This window comes from Salmo trutta, chromosome 19 (genome assembly GCF_901001165.1).
Source record: "Salmo trutta chromosome 19, fSalTru1.1, whole genome shotgun sequence".
In the NCBI taxonomy this organism is placed as follows: Eukaryota; Metazoa; Chordata; class Actinopteri; order Salmoniformes; family Salmonidae; genus Salmo; species Salmo trutta.
In genome coordinates this window covers 52,481,483-52,503,942 of record NC_042975.1, presented here as the reverse complement: position 1 = coordinate 52,503,942, position 22,460 = coordinate 52,481,483, and the positions used below count along the sequence as shown (strand labels likewise).

General features: G+C 43.3%; 1 protein-coding gene across 5 annotated transcripts in view; it reads left to right on the top strand.

Annotated features, from left to right (window-relative positions):
* Positions 1 to 22,460, top strand: part of phldb1a (pleckstrin homology-like domain, family B, member 1a) — a 56,272-nt gene that overhangs the window by 23,527 nt on the left and 10,285 nt on the right. For 2 of the 5 annotated variants that reach the window (XM_029701697.1, XM_029701696.1), the window contains 10 exons: positions 6,721 to 6,972; positions 8,127 to 8,309; positions 8,959 to 9,096; positions 9,566 to 9,694; positions 15,968 to 16,123; positions 18,960 to 19,160; positions 19,887 to 20,042; positions 21,172 to 21,297; positions 21,481 to 21,639; positions 22,094 to 22,240. In XM_029701697.1, the coding sequence (XP_029557557.1) occupies positions 6,721 to 6,972; positions 8,127 to 8,309; positions 8,959 to 9,096; positions 9,566 to 9,694; positions 15,968 to 16,123; positions 18,960 to 19,160; positions 19,887 to 20,042; positions 21,172 to 21,297; positions 21,481 to 21,639; positions 22,094 to 22,240 (1,647 nt within the window). The remainder of the gene's footprint in view (positions 1 to 6,720; positions 6,973 to 8,126; positions 8,310 to 8,958; positions 9,097 to 9,565; positions 9,695 to 15,967; positions 16,124 to 18,959; positions 19,161 to 19,886; positions 20,043 to 21,171; positions 21,298 to 21,480; positions 21,640 to 22,093; positions 22,241 to 22,460) is intronic. The other 3 variants (XM_029701700.1, XM_029701698.1, XM_029701699.1) reach the window with 3 other exon arrangements.

Sequence of the window (22,460 nt, the reverse complement as noted above, 5' to 3'; positions counted from 1 at the left end):
AGTATTTGGTTTTAATTGTTATATTGCAATATTTTATAGGCTACTAAGGGTGGCCAACCATCCTCCAGGAGAGCCTTAAAAAGGGGAGTGTTGTATTTTCAGATATGAAAAGTGTGTATACACATTTTTGTCTGATTCTCTATGGTAAAAAAAGATAGTAATGCATTTTATTTTGTAATGTGGCACCCTTGCATCATACAATGTTGTAAAAATGGTGTTACAGACTTCCATTGGTTATCAGTCCTACCACTATTGTGTTGTCAGCAAACTTGAAGATGGTGTTGGTGTCGTGCGTGGCCACACAGTCATGGGTGAACAGGGAGTTCATGAGGGGATTAAGCACATGCCCCTGAGGGACCCCCGTGTTGAGGTTCAGCGTAGCAGAGGTGTTGTTGCCTATCCTCACCACCTGCTGCCAGCTTGTCAGGAAGTCCATGATCCAGTTGCAGAGGGAAGTGTGATCCTCAACACGGGGTCCCCTCCGGGGTACGTGCTTAGTCCCCTCCTGTACTCCCTGTTCACCCACGACTGTGTGGCCAAGCACAACTCCAACACCATCATTAAGTTGATGAAGACACAAAGGTGGTAAGCCTGATCACCGACAACGATGAGATAGCCTATAGGTATTAGGTCAGAGACCTGGTAGTGTGGTGCCAGGACAACAACCTCTACCTCAACGTGAGTAAGACAAAGGAGATGATCTTGGACTACAGGAAAAGGATTCACATTGACGGGGCTGTAGTGGAGCGGGTCGCCTTTTCCCACTCAGGAGAAAGAAAAGATTTGGCATGGGTCCCCAGATCCTCAAAAAGTTATACAGCTGCACCATCGAGAGCATCCTGACCAGTTGTATCACCGCCTGGTATGGCAACTGTTCGGCATCCGACCTTAAGACGCTACAGAGGGTAGTGCGTACAGCCTAGTACATCACTGGGGCCAAGCTTCCTGCTATCCAGGACCTACTGCATATATTAGGCGGTGTCAGAGGAAGGCACAAAAAATTGTCAAAGACTCCAGTCACCCAAGTCATAGACTGTTCTTTGCTACCGCACGGCAAGTGTTACCGGAGCGTCAAGTCTATGTCCAAAAGGCTCCTTAACAGCTTCTAAACCCAAGCCATAAGACTGCTGAACAATTAATCAAATGGCCACCCAGACTATTTGCACTGACACCCTGCACTTTTTTTTACACTGACAGAAAGAATGAAAAAATAAGCATTTGATTTAATGGCATAATTGCATAATTTTTTCCCCTTGTTTATTCATTCCTAGGAGCAGAAAAAAATATAAATAAATTATATTAAACATTAAATATAAAATAGAACAGCTATTGATTTGAATACATTGTGGCTGAAATGTTATTTCCAGCTTTTTCAGCTTTACAAGCTGTTTACTGTTTATGCATAGTCACTTTACCCCTACCTACATGTACAAATTACCTCGACTAACCTGTACCCCCGCACATTGACTCGGTAATGGTACCCCATGTATATAAACTCAGCAGAAAAAGAAATGGCCCTGTCTTTCAAAGATAATTCTTAAAATCCAAATAACTTCACAGATATCCATTGTAAAGGGTTTAAACACTGTTTCCGATGCTTGTTCAATGAACCATAAACAATTAATGAACATGCACCTGTGGAACAGTCGTTAAGACACTAACAGCTTACAGACGGTAGGCAATTAAGGTCACAGTTATGAAAACTTAGGACACTAAAGAGGCCTTTCTACTGACTCTGAAAAACACCAAAAGAAAGATGCCCCAGGGTCCCTGCTCATCTGCTTGAACGTGCCTTAGGCATGCTGCAAGGAGGCATGAGGACTGCAGATGTGGCCAGGCCAATAAATTGCAATGTCCGTACTATGAGACGCCTAAGACAGCGCTACAGGGAGACTGGACGGACAGCTGATCATCCTCGCAGTGGCAGACCACGTGTAACAACACCTGCACAGGATCGGTACATCCGAACATCACACCTGTGGGACAGGTACAGGATGGCAACACAACTGCCCGAGGTACACCAGGAACGCACAATCCCTCCATCAGTGTTCAGACTGTCCACAATAGGCTGAGAGGGGCTGGACTGAGGGCTTGTAGGCCTGTTGTAAGGCAGGTCCTCACCAGACATCACCGGCAACAACGTCGCTTATGGGCACAAACCTACTGTCGCTGGATCAGACAGGACTGGCAAAAAGTGCTCTTCACTGACGAGTCGCGGTTTTGTCTCACCAGGGGTGATGGTCAGATTCGCGTTTATCGTCGAAAGAATGAGCGTTATAATGAGGCCTGTACTCTGGAGCGGGATCGATTTGGAGGTGGAGGGTCCGTCATGGTCTGGGGCGGTGTGTCACCGCATCATCGGACTGAGCATGTTGTCATTGCAGGCAATCTCAACGCTGTGCGTTACAGGGAAGACATCCTCCTTCCTCATGTGGTACCCTTCCTGCAGGCTCATCCTAATATGACCCTCCAGCATGACAATGCCACCAGCCATACTGCTCGTTCTGTGTGTGATTTCCTGCAAGACAGGAATATCAGTGTCCTGCCATTGCCAGCAAAGAGCCCGGATCTCAATCCCATTGAGCACGTCTGGGACCTGTTGGATCGGAGGGTGAGGGGTAGGGCCATCCCCCACAGAAATGTCTAGGAACTTGCAGGTGCCTTGGTAGAAGAGTGGGGTAACATCTCACCGCAAGAACTGGCAAATCTGGTGCAGTGCATGAGGAGGAGATGCACTGCAGTACTTAATGCAGCTGGTGGCCACACCAGATACTGACTGTTACTTTTGTTTTTTTCCCCTTTGTTCAGGGACACATTATTCAATTTCTGTTACATGTCTGTGGAACTTGTTCAGTTCCTGTCTCAGTTGTTGAATCTTGTTATGTTCATACAAATATTTACACAAGTTTGCTGAAAATAAACGAAGTTGACAGGGAAGAGGACGTTTTTTTGTTGTTACTGAGTTTAGCTTCATTATTGTTATTCTATTGTGTTCTTTTTTTAATTTTATTTCATTTTTACTTTAGTTTATTTAGTAAATATTTTCTTATCTATATTTTCTTAAAACAGTGTTGGTTGCAGTGTTGGTTAAGGGCTTGTAAGTAAGCGTTTCACTGTAAGGTCTACACCTGTTGTATTCGGCGCATGTGACAAATAGAGTTTGATTTGATACAACAAGGATACTATTCGTCCCATCTCTCATTGAATTGGAACTACTTCACAGTGGTAAATAGATAAGCTATTTCAAGTATTTTGCTCTATGCGATCCAGAGCATGATTAAAAAAATAGGCTACAGTAGATCCTAAAGGAATACTTAGGGATTTTGGCAATGAGTCAGATGAACTCGTGAATACCATTTTTATGTCTCTACGTGCAGTGTGAAGGGAGTTGCTAACTTGCACTAGCGTAATTGCTAACTAGTGTTAGCGCAATGACTGGAAGTTTACAGGTTTCTGCTAGCATGCTAGCAGATACCCATCTGCTATGGTGCTGATGGTTTGTCTGTCTGTGTGTGTGTATCTGTGTGTGCATGAATGTGAATGTAATCGCGAAATGATCAGATATCCCAATTCTTTACACAAGATTACACTTATCCTCATAATGTTATTTTATGAGTAAGAGAGATAAACAGAAACGCAGGGAGAAGGATAAGATAATAGAGCTAAAAGGATCAGAGCGAGACAGAGAGCTTTTCTGTTGTCCTCTCTCCTGTCCTGTGCTGTCAGTGAGGTAATGTGGGTCATGGTGTATCTGTGGTCTAATTCCCAGAAAGAGTAGGGGCAGAGCAGCCCATAGAAATTGAATTGCTAAAATGGAAAAAGACCCTCAGACCACAGCAATTTGACTGTACAGTCACAGCGCTGACTGAAATTGGCATATTGCACAAATGGGGGCGGCAGGTAGCCTAGTGGTTAGAGCGTTGGGCCAGTAACCGAAAGGTTGCTGGATCGAAATCCTGAGCTGACAAGGTAAAAAAATGTTTTAACTGCAAGGCAGTTTAACTGCAAGCCACTGTTTCCTGGTAGGCCGTCATTGTAAATTTGAGTTTGTTCTTAACTGACTTGCCTAGTTAAATAAAGGTTAAATAAATTTAAAAAAAACACTCCTCAAATATTTTCACCCCTCTCAGCGCAAGCAGGCTGATGTTAGACAGGTCAATTGCCGAAACTGGCTTAAGGGGTGGAAAATGCGTGTGGTAGTTTTTACATGCCGAAATTGCAAACTCACGTGCGTTTGACAGCCGAAAATAGAGCCAAGTCCGCTTACTCAACAGTTTTAACTAACTCAAAGATATCCAGTTTCCAGCAGAGCCATAGATAGATTGGTTTCCGTTGTAGATTTAGGTCATTATCAGAGGCCCATACCTTTGTACTGTATCTGTTCCTGGTTTACCCCGGCTTACCCTGGCTGTTTGACTGTTGTTGCCTTTGGAACTCCCTCTGTTTGTAGTTTAGGCTACTCACCATCAGGGGGCAACCAAGTACCATATCCTACAAACGTGGAGGAATTTTTAGAGTAGGATTAACTGGTGCTAGGAAGGTTATTAATTGAACCTGTTACTAGATATAGTGATGTCAGTTCAGCCTGCTCTCTTTGTGTCATGCTGTGGTGCTGTGGTAGACTGACTGCCGACATCTCCCTTTTAATCATATTTTATCATATTCACTTTGGGATTAACAGTTCCTTCTTCCAAGACTGGAATGAATTACACAAAATAACAAACGGGCAGTTACCTTTCTCACTGTTCCACTGAACATTTGGGAGCCTTGTTGCTGTTGTTAAACTGAATCCACTCTTATAGAAGTAGCAATCTGGAGTTATGAATGGGTTGTAAGGAATTTGACTTTAGGACCCCATGTAATGCAATGAAAATATGTCATATCCTGACAAAAAGGCTGAGTGTTCACGCTAAGCCATAAGGAATGTCTGAATGTTTGTAGATACTTAGATACTCAGAAAGTAGATGAAGTATGTTATAGTTGGGCATTCACAAGCTTTTCTCTCTTCACTCTCTTGTCCATTTCCTCCCTGGTGGTTTCACAAACATGTTACACGGGTCAGTAGTGGGTGGGTGGCATGAGACATTTGTTATTTTGTTTCAGTCACAGTGTTGTTTACACACACACACACACACACACACACACACACACACACACACACACACACACACACACACACACACACACACACACACCGTTAAGGACCCTGTTCTGACCCTCTGCTGAGGCTCATGTTGTGGACTTAACCTTAAGTAGACACAGCTTTGTATATGGCTCTAAATGCTGATTCTGACACCTCTTTTCACAAGAGTTGGCATTTCCAATATGCCTGTATTGATTTGAAATCCCTTTTCAGTCTGGGCAACAGTGGTCATGAGTTCATATGATTCTAGCTGTTTGCCAAGAGTTTTGACGAAATAATGTACTGTTACACTGTCATAATGTCTACAAATGTACCTATACCGAGTTGTGCTTTGTAGGTGCAGTATGATTCAATTTGTTATATGCAGAGTGACAATACATAGCAGTACGTGTCTGTGAATACATTGCATGACTCCATCTACCTATTTGCAGGTCATGGTGAGCTGTGGTGTCTGTCATCTCATGCCACTATTATCATTTAGCCTAGCTTCTCTGGCCTGAATGGTGTGGAGTAATGGGTGGCATGTCCTGCCAATGGTACTGCCAACCTGGCTGCTCTACAGGCAGACTAGAGGCCATATAGTATATGGTAGAAATGAAGTAGGACCTACATACACGATTACTTCACTAGATATATTTAATCAGTCTAATAAATACACAACATGTTAATCCAAGTTTTCTACAGCGAGCTCAGCACCCCCTAACAAGTGATGTTTGTTTAACTATACAGACTATATGTACTGTGTGTGGTACACAGTGGAGTGGGGCATAGTGGAGATACATGTGAGGGTAAATGACTGCAGCAGATGGTGCGGTCAGAGGTGAAAGGTCGGCTGAAGACACTGATGGGGGTCACAAAATGGGTAGCGGCAGGGGGTGCTAAGGGAATGATGGCAGCATTGTCTGGTCTGGGTGTGTGTGTGTGTGTGTGTGTGTGTGTGTGTGTGTGTGTGTGTGTGTGTGTGTGTGTGTGAGAGAGAGAGCTGTGTGTGTGTGTGTGTGTATGTGAGAGCTGTGTTTTTGCTTGTGTTACTTAATGTGTCTATATTGAGTATGTGCGTATCTGTATATTTGTACTGGAAGTAGGTGTATTGGTTTACACCTTTATTTGGTTGTATATGTGAGTTAATATTAGTTAGGTTTAGCTTAGGGGCTCTCAACATATCTGTTTCCTAAGAGGTGGTCAAGCGGCTAGAAATGGTGCTTTATGGAAGTCTAAAATATAAGAAAGCTCTAGCCTGGGTGGGGCCAGAGAGAAAGTTTAACACTTTCCCTGTTCTATATCAAAATACAGACTTAGCCTATACAGTATGAGTCTGGCATGATGGCTAGAGGACCCCTGTAAAGGGACAGTTATGCTCATGCCTGCTCCGTCACTTCTGGTGTCTGGTTACAGTCAGCCAGCAGGAACAGCCGATGGCTCGGAGACAGCTGCCTGGACGGGACAATGTCACACAAGGACAATTTTAGAGGCAATCGGAGCTGTGTCATTGTGTGGTGTGCAGGCCTTCTTACCCCTTTGCTCTGTGTGTGTGTGTGTGTGTGTGTGTGCGCACGTGCGTGTGGATGTGTGTGTAGGAGCGACAGAGGTTGGAGACCATCCTTAGCCTGTGTGCCGAGTACACCAACTCTCCCCAGTGTCTGGGTGGTGAGACAGGGAGTACAACAGGGCACTTCCCTGGACCAGGGGAGGGGGGCGCTAGAGAGAGACCCTGTACAGAGACAGGTGGTGGGGCGACTCAGCGAGGAGGAGTGACTCAGAGGCAGAGAGAGAGTGACGAGGAGAACCAGAGAGAGGAGTCCAGCAGCACAGAGAGCACTCACCAGGAGGTGAGGAAAAAACACACACACACACACACGCACAAACAAACACACACACGCGACGAAGGCACTCACAAACACAAGCACACATGCATGCTCAAGTAGACAAACACACGCACACACTCATTCTCGGACGGTGCAATTGCCGTACCATGTGGTAAGACAGCCTGACAGGATGCTCTCGACGGTGCATCTGTAGAAGTTTGTGAGGGTCTTAGGGGCCAAGTAGAATTTCTTCAGCCTCCTGAAGTTGAAGAGGCGTTGTTACGTCTTCTTCACCACACTGTCGGTATGAAGGGACCATTTCAGGTCCTCAGTGATGTGCACGCCGATGGACTTGAAGCTTTTGACCCTCTCCACTACGGTCCTGTCGTTGTGGATCCCTTCACACCAACGTGCTCTCAGCACCTTCAACAAAATCAGCACCTTCAACAACATGAAGGTGCTGATCGTGGACTACAGGACACAGTAGACTGTCCTGTAGTCCACAATCAGTACCTTCATTTTGTTGAGGGAGAGGTCATATTCCTGGTACCACGCCGCCAGGACTCTTACCTCCTTCCTGTAGACTGTCTTGTCGTCAGCAAACTTGATGATTGAGTTGAAGACGTGCGTAGCCACACAGTCATGGGTGAACAGGGAGTACAGGAGGGGGCTGAGCACACACCCGTGTGGGACCCCCATGTTGAGGATCAGTGTGGCAGAGGTGTTGTTGCCTAACTTCACCACCTGGGGTTGGCCCATCAAAGTCTAGGACCCAGTTGCACAGGAAGTGTTTCAGACCCAGGGCCCAAGGCTTGGTGATGAGCTTGGAGGGCACTATGGTGTTGAAGGGTGAGCTGTAGTCGATGAACAGCATTCTTACATAGGTAATCCTTCTTCCAGTTGGGATATTGCAGTGTGCAGTGCAATGGTGATTATGTCATCTGTTTATCTGTTGGGGCGGTATGGAAATTGTAGTGGGTTTAGGGTGTCGGGTAAGGTGGAGGTGATATTATCCTTAACTAGCCTCTCAAAGCACTTTATGATGACATAAGTGACTGCTACGAGGCAATAGTCACTTAGCTGAGTTAATGTCTGGCCTATGTCGGCGGCTCAGTGTTCTCTGAATGTTCTATTTTATTATGTAAGTACTCACATTGGTGCATGTGTGCTTTATCCAGCAGGAAGACTCAGGGTCAGGGTTAGGTGTGGGTGTGTCAGGGTTAGGATCAGGATCAGGTGTGTCTGGGCGTCAGGAGCAGCAGTACCTGGAGGAGGAGAGGACCAGGGTTCTGTCCAGGGTGGATGAGCTGAAACACAGAGTCACAGAGCTGGAGCAGCAGCTACAGGAGTCCAGACAGGAGGTAGGTTAACAAACAGCAACCCTTGTCCATTTCCCGTAAGCACTGCACTACTCTCCAGTTGTAAGTGCACTGTTAAAATAAAGTGCTTTGTAACACTTAAACTAGTGGCAACTGAGCTGCCACCAACTTAATCGAAACTAAATCTTAACTTTGTGGCAGGTAGCCTTGAGGTTAGAGCATTGTGAGTTGGTAACCAAAAGGTTGCTGATTCGAGTTCCGGAGCCGAAAAAAAAAGAATAAATTAAAAAAAAGTCGCTGTGCCCTTTGAGCAAGGCGCTTAACCTTAATTGCTCCAGGGGCACTATACAATGGCAACCCTGGCCGTGACCCCACTCCCTGCGGGTGTCTCAGGGGGAGTTGGGATATGATAAACACTTTTCCATTACAAACTTATATATATATATATTTAACCTTTATTTAATTAGGCAAGTCACTTGTGTGTAACAGGAAAAATATAAGCACCCCCCAAATTATATTACTATAGGATTAACAGCAACTTCTACCTGATACAGCCAGCTAAGGATGGACTTTAGAGTCTGGTTCCTCTCCAGGTTTCTTGCCGCTGTGCTTCTACTTGCTCTTTGGGAGTCTAGGCCGAGTTACTGTAAACTAAGCACTGTTGTCTTGTTTGCCTGTCTGTCCCTCCCAGGCGGAGATGGAGAGGGCTCTGCTACAGGGGGAGAGGCAGGCTGAGCAGGAGCAGGTCGAGGCAGAGACAGAGATCATCTCTCAGCTCCAGTCTAAACTCAGCCAGCTGGACAGGGCCACCCAGAGGGAGAAAGACAAGGTAGGACCGTCTAGTAACAGACCACACAGCTACACAGCTACCTACACGTGCACACAAGTGTGCATGCAAGTGTGCATAGAACTTGTACTAGTAGTTGTACATCAAAGCTCTGTATCAATGATCAACCTTAATTTATATGGCCAAGTGTGTTGAGTACTGATAGCTACACACTTTTCAGCTTATTTTTTTCCTTTTGACTCAAAAAGATGCTTGAAGCCTTGCAACCTTAACTCCCGGCCCCCTAATTCCTCCTACCCGTCACTCACCTACTGCCTTTGACCTCTCTTTTAAAGCTGCTTGGCTGCATGACGTGGTTTTGAGCCGTGTGTTTTGTTTCTCCCTGGGACGGTGTGTGTGTGTGTGTGTGTGTGTGTGTGTGTGTACGATATGTGTGTGTACGATGTGTGTGTGTGTGTGTACGATGTGTGAACGGTGTGTGTACGGTGTGTGTATGTGGCTTGTGTTCTAGGGGAGGGCTAATGTGTCTGCTGAGCGGCAGCTGCTGGAGAGACTTCATGAGGGATACAGAGAGCTGAAGAGCCAGGTTCATAACTGTCCTGAATCTCTGAGGGAACAGTTACAGGAGCAGCTACGGAGGGTCAGTGCTCTTCACCCCCCCTAGTCCACTAGAACTAGAATTAGAACAATTGAACTAGAACACTAGGAACTAGAACACTAGGAAATAGAACACTAGGAAATAGAACACTAGGAAATAGAACACTAGAACTTGAACACTAGAACTAGATCACTAGATGACTAGAATTAGAACACTAGGAACTAGATCACTGGAACTAGAACACTGGAACTAGAACACTGGAACTAGAACACTGGAACTAGATCACTGGAACTAGATCACTGGAACTAGAACACTGGAACTAGAACACTGGAACTAGAACACTGGAACTAGAAACACTGGAACTAGAAACACTGGAACTAGAACACTAGGAACTAGAACACTAGGAACTAGAACACTGGAACTAGAACACTGGAACTAGAAACACTAGGAACTAGAACACTGGAACTAGAACACTGGAACTAGAACACTGGAACTAGAAACACTGGAACTAGAAACACTGGAACTAGAAACACTGGAACTAGAACACTGGAACTGAACTAGAACACTGGAACTGAACTAGAACACTGGAACTAGAAACACTGGAACTAGAAACACTGGAACTAGAAACACTGGAACTAGAAACACTGGAACTAGAAACACTGGAACTAGAACACTAGGAACTAGAACACTAGGAACTAGAACACTGGAACTTGAACACTGGAACTTGAACACTGGAACTTGAACACTGGAACTTGAACACTAGAAACTGAACGCTAGAACTAGAACGCTAGAACTAGAAGACTAGGGGCTCTATTTTCGGCTGTGTCAAATGCACGTTAGATTGCAATTTCGGCATTTAAAAATTGGCGCACTGGCATTTTCCTGCCCTAATGCAAGGTTCGGCAATTTATCTGTCTAACATAAGCTCACTTGCACTGAGGTGGGAGGGGTGGCAATATTTGAGGTGTTTCCTTTGAGGTGTGTCCAAGCACAACAGTGTACATTTCATGCAGTGCTAATTGTACGTTTTAAGACCCTCAAAAAGCAGGTCTTAACGGTTACGCAGTGTATAATGGCATGAATTTTGAGAGCTGAAGCGTAGCCTTTCCAGCCATGACGCACAGTGCCCATGGAAGGAGAGATGTACCTTTTGTGCTGGTGAATCTCGTATTTAGAAACATACATTTATTTTTTTCCCCCACCATTTTGTTTAATTTGATTAAAAACCAAGCCTACCCTTAATCAAGGCTGGTTTAGCAGCATCACATAGGTGCGTCTTTTTATCCTTGCCATTAGCCAAAAGTAGCTTATGAATAAAGGGGTTTTAAATGGTCTAGTTAGAGTGCTTTGAAAGGTTTTTGCCCTCATTTTTCACAATTCACATACCTGCATTTGCTTGTTCAAGTAGGCTATCCATCCCCATTTAGGGCAGCAGGTAGCCTAGCGGTTAGAGCATTGGGCCAGTAACAGAAAAGTCGGTAGTTTGAATCCCAGAGCCAACATTGTGGAAAATTTGTTGCTGTGCCCTTGAGCAAGCCACTTAACCCTTATTGTTCCAGGGCAGCTGTTGATAATGGCAGACACTTGCCGTGACCCTATTCTCCAAGGGTATCTCAGGGAACGTGGGATACGCAAACAACACATTTCCAACTTACACATGCGTATACTGTACATACACATGTGTGAAATAGAACAAATGTAAGCACACACAATTATTGTTTTCAAAGAGTGCCCCTCGTCCGATTATCAAAGACACGCCCCTATTCAGTCATCCTATAATGCTATATCAACGACAGTTTTCTGTGAAAATCTGTCTTGCACATAGGTAAGGATACAACTGACAGGAGCCTAATATTTTGTATAGACGTGCGAATGAATGCATAAAGACATTAGGCCTACGTGTGCACACAGTGCCATGGAACGAGAAAAGCGATTTATGATATCATTCTTCTGACCCTATCCTATTTAGAAATATTGTTGTTGGTTTTAAAAACAGATTGATTGTTTTTTGTTTCATTTCATTAACCTCTGCGAGTAAGGCTAGTTTCCTAAATTTCCACCTGTCTGACGTGCCCAAAGTAAACTGCCTGTTACTCAGGCCCAGAGGCTAGGATATGCATATAATTGGTAGAATTGGATAGAAAACACTCTGAAGTTTCTAAAACTGTTACAATAATGTCTGTGAATATAACAAAACTGATATAGCAGGCGAAAACCCGAGGTAAATCGATCCAGATTTTTTTTTGAGCTCACAATGACTTCCAATGCAATGCTATTGAAAGATCTAATTTCCACCTCCCAGGTTGCAGTTCCTATGGCTTCCACTAGATGTCAACAGTCTTTATGCAAGGTTTTAGGCTTGTCTTTTTGCGCGCATGAACGTGGACGCGCTCTTCGTTCTTTTCCTTCGTTATTGAACATAGTAATCTCCGTCTGAAATATTATCATTCATTTAGATATTAGACAACCTGAGGATTAATAAAAAACATTATTTGACTCGTTTGGATGAACTTTGCTGGTAACTTTTTGGAATCCTTTGTGTGCACGTTGAAGGACTGGATTATTGAATTCAATGGCGCCAACTAAACAGCGTTTTTGGGATATAAAGAAGGACTTTATCGAACAAAGCGACCATTCATTGTGTAGCTGGGACCCTTGGGATTGCAAAGAGAGGAAGATCTTCAAAAGTAAGGGATTTATTTTGTCGCTATTTTGGGATTTTGTGTTTCCTGTGCTGGTTTGAAAAGGATGTTGTTGTGGGGCGCTGTCCTCAGACAACTGAATGCTATGCTTTCGCCATAAAGTATTTTTGAAATCTGACAATGTAGTTCGATTACCAAGATTCTAAGCTAAAGAATCATGTATGACACTTGTATATTCATGAATTTTTAATATTACGATTTTGTATTTTGAATTTGGCGCGCTCCGATTTCACCGGATGTTGTCGAATTTGATCCCGCTAGCAGGATCTCCGCTCTAAGAGGTTTTAACTTCTTTGGGCTCAACTCCCGTTAACGGGATCGATTTGACAACATCCGGTGAAATGGCAGTGCGCCAAATTCCCCCCAAAATATTAAAAATGATTTAACTTTCATACATTCACAAGTGCAACACACTAAATTAAAGCTTAACTTCTTGTTAATCTAGCCACCGTGTCAGATTTCAAAAAGGCTTTACGGCGAAAGCAAACCATGCAATCATCTTCGGACAGCGCCCAGCATACCAACACATGAAAATCAGATTTCAACCCACCAGGCGCAACACAAAAGTCAGAAATAACGATTTAATTCATGCCTTACCTTTGAAGAACTTCTTCTGTTGGCACTCCAATATGTCCCATAAACATCAGAAATTGTCCTTTTGTTCGATTAATTCCGTCATTATATCTCCAAAATGTCAATTTATTTGGCGCGTTTGATTCAGAAAAACAACGGTTCCAACTTGCCCAGCATGACTACAAAATATCTGATAAGTTACCTGTAAACACTGTCCAAACATTTTAAACAACTTTCCTAATACAACTTTAGGTATTTTTTTACGTAAATAATCGATAAAATTTAAGACGGAATAAACAGTGTTCAATACCGGGTAAAAACAATGTGATGCGCGTGACCTGGAGCGCACATCAAAACATTAGAGTGCACTAGGCTGGACCCTCGTTCTGAACTGCCGTACTTCTTAATTTCTCTAAAGAAAAACATCAACCAATTTCTAAAGACTGTTGACATCCAGTGGAAGCGATAGGAACTGCAAGCAAGTGCCTTATAAATCTAGATACACATAGAAACTTCATTGAAAACACTGTCACCTCAAAAAAGAAATCCTGGATGGTTTGTCCTCGGGGTTTCACCTGCCAAATAAGTTCTGTTATACTCACAGACATTTAGAAACTCTACAGTGTTTCCTATCCACATCTACCAATTGTATGCATATCATAGCTTCTGGGCCTGAGTAGCAGGCAGTTTACTTTGGGCATGTTTTTCATCCGGATGTCAAAATACTGCCCCCTAGCCCAAAGAAGTTAAAAACCAAACTTATTAGAAAGATTCACTGTCTATGGGTTTATAGCTCGAATGCAATGTAATTTCATCTGCTATTTCTGGAGAAGAGCAAATATGATCTGTAAGATGGTTCCATGATGGCTATAAAACACTATATTTGCCTTTCTCTTTCTCCAGTTGCCTTGTCTGTATTATACGCCCATGGGGAGCAGTTATGGTGCCTGTAACTGTATTTAGACATAGCCTATTTAAAACAAGTTGTTTAATTTTTTTGAATTATACACTGTCTTTTTAGGCTTTATCAATAGCCTAGTGAATTTAATCTTGCTTATTGAGTATGTTTGGCATGTCCAGACTGCAATGTACAGTAGACCTAGCCACTATATCAGTGCAAATTTCATAGCCTATGTTTAACAATGTATTTCCATATTGAAGCAATGCAGTTAGAACAATGTGGACTGCAAGCATGTTCAACATATTTTGCAAATATGGGCAGGCTATTTAACGAACTAGGCTATAACGGACTAACATTTGAATTGGAGTTGATGACAACGCAATACATAAAATACAGTAAATACACAACTTGAAGCAGCTACATATTTAGCCATGGAGCACGTTTTCATTGGCCGTTGAGGGGCCAAGCCTCGACACACCCACAACTTGTTTATTCATCAAAACCCAGCCCTTTCGTGCAACTGCCAGCTTCTACGCCCATAATTCCGGTTCGGAAAATATCTAAAATATTTCTGACAGCTGACCCCGAACCTATAACACTACCTCCAGCACTAAGATTTACCATTGCGATAGGTTTGTTAAAATAGAGCCCTAGAACAAGAACACTAGAACTTTAACACTAGAACTTGACCACTAGAATTAGAATACTACAACTAGAAAACTGTAGAACACTAGAACTTGAATACTAGAACTAGCTGCCCCAAAACAGAACAGACTCCAGAGTCATAACAAACCATGGGCTACAATCAGACAGAAACACCTGAAGTACAGCAGATACAATCACAACACATCATAGTCATACAATTTACATTACTGTCAGGACCCCTTACAAAACATCACCCATCCACAACAAATAGAGCTGGGTCTTTCCACAAAATTAGTTCATTTTTGGTAGTGTAACTTCATGAGAAGAAGGTGTTTTAATTCACATAATTTTAACATTCTGTCAGAAAGGGCATGTGTTCAACTTAATAAAAAAACGAGTTTTTGCGTCGACCCACTCAGTTTTCCACCACAAAACACCAGAAAATGGCCAAAAAGAGCAGAACCAGAACCACTATGATTTTACTATTAGATGTTTAATGTTTCTTTCGATTTTTTTTAAATGAATATTTCACCATATTGAAACATTAATTCAATTCAAGTAACAGTTTTTTTTATACCTTAAAATGAATCACTTATCACATAAATAATAATCTCCAGAAATGACTTTGTCAAAGCTACAAAATAAGTACTGCTTTACAAGGATGATGAAAACTAAACATTTTGAGGTTAAGTGTGTTAACAATTTCCTAGAAGTCACAGAGGGACATGCCAAAATGCTGAATCTTGGAACAAGTTTATAGAATTTTACATGTGGTCTATATTAAAGGGCACTTCATTTAATATAACAGGCTTTTAAATGCAATATTGGTGCTCAATTGCTACTTAAAATATCAAAGGGACCCAAAAAGTACCTAGCGACTGCTTAAATGTATTTCCTTGGAAAAGAGCAAGCATATCAAAGCTGTGAATGAAATGACATTTGGACACTGGACTTCATTCAGGACTTTGGAAGTTTTATCGCTTTGCATGTGCTTGTATTAAAAAAATAAAATAAAAAAAAGTAGCCTTGTGTGCCCTACTGTGCCCTTTCTGCTGTGTATGTTGCAATACCATATAAAAATGTGCTTTACTAATGAAATAACTAGCTGCATGCTATAGGATTTTTTTTAAATCCAAGAACATGTTTTCATGTTGTTATTACTTCTATTTGTCAGTGAATAAGACCTCCCAATTTTGAATTGGTGTGACCTGTCTGTGTGTCTGTCTTGCCTCTTGTCTATCCGTCTGTTTGTGTCTATGGCAAGATGCAAGATGGCACCGACAGACATGGCAGCTCTGCTTCTAGCTCCTAAGCAACTTTGCAGTATTTTGTTTTTTTGTGTGTAATTTCTTTTTGTTAGATACTGCACTGTTGGAGCTAAGAACACAAGCATTTCGCTACACCCGCAGTAACATCTACTAAATATATGTATGTGACCAATAAAATTTGATTTGATCTGTCTGTCTGTTGGTCCATCTGTCTGCCTATCTGTAGGAGGCAGAGGCGCTTGAGGTGGGGACCAAGCAGTTTGAGGACTTGGAGTTCCGTCAGCTGGAGAGAGAGAGCCGTCTGGAGGAAGAGAAGGAGACGCTCAGCAGACAGCTGCTCCTGGAAAGGGCCGAGTACCACCGCAGCGTGGCCAAGAGAAAGGTAGAACAGGACACACTGCTACACAGTAGTCTACACCATATTGGTCATTATGAACCCTTTTCACACTGCTGAGCTGAACTGTAATACGCTGGCCTGGTTAGTTGTTAGTCTCTACGGGATTGGTGTCCCTATACTGGGATAGTTGAGCTAATGTGATTAGCATGACACTGAAAGTAACAGCAAACTTTCCAGGACATAGACATGTCTTATATGGGCAGAACGCTTCAATTCCTGTTAATCTAACGGCACTGTCGAATTTCAGTAGCTATTACAGTGAAAAAATACCATGCTATTGTTTGAGGAGAGGGCACAACAACAACAAACTTTTATCACGGCAACTGGTTTGATATATTCACCTCTGAAGGTAAATAATGTACTTATATTCAGTAATCTTGCTCTGATTTGTCATCCTGAGGGTCCCAGAGATAAAATGTAGCATAGTTTTGTTTGATAAAATCCATTTTTATATTAAAATGTAGGAACTGGGTTCTACAGTTTGAACCCCTGCTGTCTCTGGCTCCACACCCACCCCACCTGGTCATCTAGATGTGTGAAAGTTAGTGTTTAAGCTAATGATCCATCGTGTATGACATTCCTGGGAGTGTGTAAACTTACATTTTGTATTACCATATCATTTTTGTATGTTCTCTATAGTTATGTACTTGAAAATGTATCAATTGACCAATTCGGCACATTGGGCAGATATAATATTGTCCAGTATTGCAATGCTTCACTGGATCAATCTGAAACTGCACACACACTGCTGCCATCTATTGGCAACAACATCTAAATTGCGGCTAAACAGCAACATTATACACTGCTCAAAAAAATAAAGGGAACACTTAAACAACACAATGTAACTCCAAGTCAATCACACTTCTGTGAAATCAAACTGTCCACTTAGGAAGCAACACTAATTGACAATAAATTGCACATGCTGTTGTGCAAATGGAATAGACAACAGGTGGAAATTATAGGCAATTAGCAAGACACCCCCAATAAAGGAGTGGTTCTGCAGGTGGGGACCACAGACCACTTCTCAGTTCCTATGCTTCCTGGCTGATGTTTTGGTCACTTTTGAATGCTGGCGGTGCTTTCACTCTAGTGGTAGCATGAGACAGAGTCTACAACCCACACAAGTGGCTCAGGTAGTGCAGCTCATCCAGGATGGCACATCAATGCGAGCTGTGGCAAGAAGGTTTGTTGTGTCTGTCAGCGTAGTGTCCAGAGCATGGAGGCGCTACCAGGAGACAGGCCAGTACATCAGGAGACGTGGAGGAGGCCGTAGGAGGGCAACAACCCAGCAGCAGGACCGCTACCTCCGCCTTTGTGCAAGGGAGAGCAGGAGAAGCACTGCCAGAGCCCTGCAAAATGACCTCCAGCAGGCCACAAATGTGCATGTGTCTGCTCAAATGGTCAGAAACAGACTCCATGAGGGTGGTATGAGGGCCCGATGTCCACAGGTGGGGGTTGTGCTTACAGCCCAACACCGTGCAGGACGTTTGGCATTTGCCAGAGAACACCAAGATTGGCAAATTCGCCACTGGCGCCCTGTGCTCTTCACAGATGAAAGCAGGTTCACACTGAGCACGTGACAGATGTGACAGAGTCTGGAGACGCCGTGGAGAACGTTCTGCTGCCTGCAACATCCTCCAGCATGACCGGTTTGGCGGTGGGTCAGTCATGGTGTGGGGTGGCATTTCTTTGGGGGGCCGCACAGCCCTCCATGTGCTCGCCAGAGGTAGCCTGACTGCCATTAGGTACCGAGATGAGATCCTCAGACCCCTTGTGAGACCATATGCTGGTGCGGTTGGCCCTGGGTTCCTCCTAATGCAAGACAAGGCTAGACCTCATGTGGCTGGAGTGTGTCAGCAGTTCCTGCAAGAGGAAGGCATTGATGCTATGGACTATTCCCCAGACCTGAATCCAATTGAGCACATCTGGGACATCATGTCTCGCTCCATCCACCAACGCCACGTTGCACCACAGACTGTCCAGGAGTTGGCAGATGCTTTAGTCCAGGTCTGGGAGGAGATCCCTCAGGAGACCATCCGCCACCTCATCAGGAGCATGCCCAGGCGTTGTAGGGAGGTCATACAGGCACGTGGAGGCCACACACACTACTGAGCCTCATTTTGACTTGTTTTAAGGACATTACATCAAAGTTGGATCAGCCTGTAGTGTGGTTTTCCACTTTAATTTTGAGTGTGACTCCAAATCCAGACCTCCATGGGTTGATAAATTGGATTTCCATTGATTCTTTTTGTGTGATTTTGTTGTCAGCACATTCAACTATGTAAAGAAAAAAGTATTTAATAAGATTATTTCTTTCATTCAGATCTAGGATATGTTGTTTAAGTGTTTTTTTGAGCAGTATATTATGGCATTTCTCTTGCATTTCAAAGATGATGGAACAAAAAATATATAGAAAACGTATGTTTTTTTGTTTGTATTATCTTTTACCAGATCTAATGTGTTATATTCTCCTACATTAATTTCAAAGTGTTTCCTTTAAAATGGTACCAAGAATATGCATATCCTTGCTTCAGGTCCTGAGCTACAGGCAGTTAGATTTGGGTATGTCATTTTAGGCAAAAATTGAAAAAAAGGGTATGATCCTTAAGAGGTTTTTAAGCATCCACCACAGTTGCTAATACCGTACTGAAAAGGACAATGTGAAAATAAAATATCAGAACTAGTTCAGTATGGTTCGGGTTGGGACAATAGTGTGAGAGCGATAACAGTCATACCATCATGGAAACAGTATGGAATTAAAAAAACCTTGGAGCTTGCATTGTAAGATGGGATGTAAAGCGAAGTGCCCCTTGTTCTTTAGGAGAAGATGGCTGCTCTGGAGGTGCAGGCCAACCAGTTAGGGGTGCAGGCAGCTCAGGACTGTGAGAAGATGGCTAAAGACAGGACCCTGGCCCTACAGCTGCTTCATAAAGAGAAGGACAGGCTGTCTACTCTGGAGAAGAGATACCACACTCTGACAGGAGGACGGAGCTTCCCCAAGCCCTGCAGCACCATGAAAGAGGTGAGAAGGAGGAACACAATCAATTGAATTCATCTTGATTTATCCAGGATAGTATTTAAATTATTACAGTATTTGTTTCTTAGGCTTAAAAATCTGGATACTTTTTTGTTTGTTATTGTTTTAGAATCATTTGAAAGGGGGAGGTGCCTTACAAGCCTCAGTTTGTTTTCACCTCTTCGGCACATGCTCTTTTTGTTTGCCTTTAAAACTCTCTTTATATTGATTTTTGCATTTTTTGTGTGCAAATAAATAAACACATAAATAAATAATCCACTCAGCAACAACTGTCACTGTTTCCTAGAGAGCCATCTATAAAGAGTCATCTATAAAGAGAGTTTCCTAGAGAGCCATCTATAAAGAGTCATCTATAAAGAGAGTTTCCTAGAGAGCCATCTATAAAAAAAATAAAACTATAAGCCTGACAACTAACAAGTGAGGCCGCAGTACCTCAGAGATGCAGAGGACTCTTGTTAGTGTAAATTGTCCTTTTGCTGACAACACTGAGCTGGCCTCTCTTACTGAGAGGAGATCAGCTATGTTTGTCAAGCTGGACTCTAGTCGAAATGATATAGGTGAAGGCTTTTGTACTGCTGTGTTGCTGTAATGAATAGAGGATACTCATTAGGGTTAGTATGTGTTGTTTACAGTGTATTTACAATAGCAGGGAAACAGGTTTAACTATAGACTTTTGAGTACACGTTTGACTGAAAATTTTACTGAAAACAGGAAGTACCAGTGCTGCATATCAGCGAACCTGATCTGGTACAGGTAGAGGGGGAGGTTGTCCCTCCTCCACATCCTCCCTGCCCTCCTCCTGCCTCCTTCTCTTCTTCCTCCTCATACGCCCCCTCCCCTGACATCTGTCCCACCAGGTCACAGAAGGTAAACACACTGACGCATGTGGACTGACTAAACTACCCACAATCCCCCTTCCTCTGGGGACGTATCCTACCTGGCTTGCTCTGCATTTGTGGTGTGTCCACTAAGAGAAATGGACATGAGAGGAATATTTTACCTTTATTTAACTAGGCAAGTCAGTTAAGAACAAATTCTTATTTTCAATGACGGCCTAGGAACAGTGGGTTAACTGCCTTGTTCAGGGGCAGAACAACCTTGTCGGCTCGGGGATTCGATCTTGCAACCTTTCGGTTACTAGTCCAATGCTCTAACCACTAGGCTACCTGCCGCCCCAATATGTGTTTTTGAGATGCTTGAAAAATAATCCCTTGTTTGTATTAGCCTGTGGCCTGTGCCTGAATGTTTCAGCATCTACGTTTGTATTGTTTGTGTTGGGGTTGTCTCCATTTGTGACATTGGATCCAGTGTGTTTGGACCAAGTGTCTGTCTGTTTTTTGTGGCTTGGTTGGCTTACATTTACCCTTTGTGATGAGTACCAGTACTGTAGTTTGAGGTGAGTTATTGTTTGTGTGATACTGATCATATACCAAATACATTTTAGGAACTTAATGCATGTGTGTGGGAATCTGTGTCTCGGAATCTGTGTGTGTGTGTGTGTTTAACTATCCTTGTGGGCAGCAAAAGTCCTCACAAGGATAGTAAAACAAGGACAATTTGGGGTGGACATTTTGCCAGGTCCACAAGGAAAAATGCAATTTTAGGCTTTGGGATTAGGGTTAGGGTTACAATTAGGGTTAGAATTAAGGTTAGGGTTAGGGGTTACAGTTTGGGTTATGGTTAGATTAAAGGTTAAGGTTAGATTCAGGGTTATGGGTTAGGGAAATAGGATTTTGTGGGGAATCAATTATTTGGTCCCCACAAGGAGAGCAATACAAATGTGTGTGTGTGTGTGTGTGTGTGTGGGGGGGGGGGGGTGTGTATGTACGAAAAAGTACAAGCATGTGTGCACTCCCTACTGTGAGTCGCTCTGGATAAGAGCGTCTGCTAAATAACTCAAATGTAAAAAAAAAAAAAAATGTAGGGGTATTTTGACTTTAGGTATACAATCTATCCCTTATTTCAACTTGTGTTGTGGGTGTTGGTGTTGATGCAGGAGTACCTCAGGCTCGCTGATGTCTATAAGATGTATGGGAGCGGTGGTCCTCTCCCGACCTACTCTACCTCCACTGCTCCTCACTGCCTCTCTCTCACTGTTGCTCCAGCAGCTCTGCCCGGCGAGGTAGAATATACCATCTACTTTCTATCGTTCCCTCTGTTTCGGTTGGCTTTCTTGGACATATACCCTTGGTTAACATTCTTACCTCTCTCTGCTCTCTCCCAATATCTACAACCTTTGCCTTGTGTGTGTTTGGATGTGTGTGTGCGTCCGTGCGCATTTGTGTGTTGATTATCTTTTGTAAAGGAATACGTCACAGTTAGTCAGTTAAGCCAGATGTTGGGGATGCAGAAACTTGGCCCCTCCCCCGCACTTTCTATCCAGTCATTCCAGCTTGCGCTCGCTGACCCTACCTTCTCCTGCCGCTCGACTCCATGTGACACCTCCCCCACTATCTCAGTTGAGGTGTGTGCCTCCCTCCTGGCTTTAAACCCCTCTTACCTTTCAGACTGTCACACGTAGACCCCGTTTATACGGTTTATGGAGATATGGAATAAAATGTATTGTGGATAAAGTTATCTTGAGCTTTGGTATAGATAAACTGAACTTTCTCCCTTTTCATATAGTGTGGTTAGAATTTTGTTTTTGGTGAATGGACCAACCTTTCTGCGCATAGAATGTTCTGAAATTACTTTATTCATTGTGAATAATTTTATGACTATGTTATGAATGGTGCCTATTACTGTCTGGGTAAAAGAGTATTCAACATCAGCTTTATATTACTCATATCAAGGAATTTCCATTCTATTACTTCTTATTTTTCCTGCCTCCTACCTCTTTTATGCTTCTCATCCTGTCTCTGTTGCTCTCCTTCTTTGCTCTCCTCTGCCTGGACTCTCTGCACCACAACCCCCCTCAGAGCCAGCCTGAGTGGATTAGACCTCACAACCCGGCCCTTAACTTAGAGCGCTGGTACCAGGACATAATGTCAGCAGGGGAGCCCCACCACCAGTCATGCCCTCCTCCTCTCCCTGCTAAGTCTCACTCCTCACGCAGACCTAGCCAGGTAAACCTCTCGCCTCTCTTTGCTTTGATCGACTACGCTCTTCTATTTGTTCTATTCTTAATTTCATTTCCTGATATTATGTTTGGCATTTTGATCAGGGTTGGGTTGCTGGCCAGTGGTGGTGATTGTTGACATCAGTCATCTTGGTCTACGGTTGTGTCATGGAGACCTCTTCTGGTCACCTGTCTGACTGACTTGTTTGACTCCTCTGGTCTTGTCT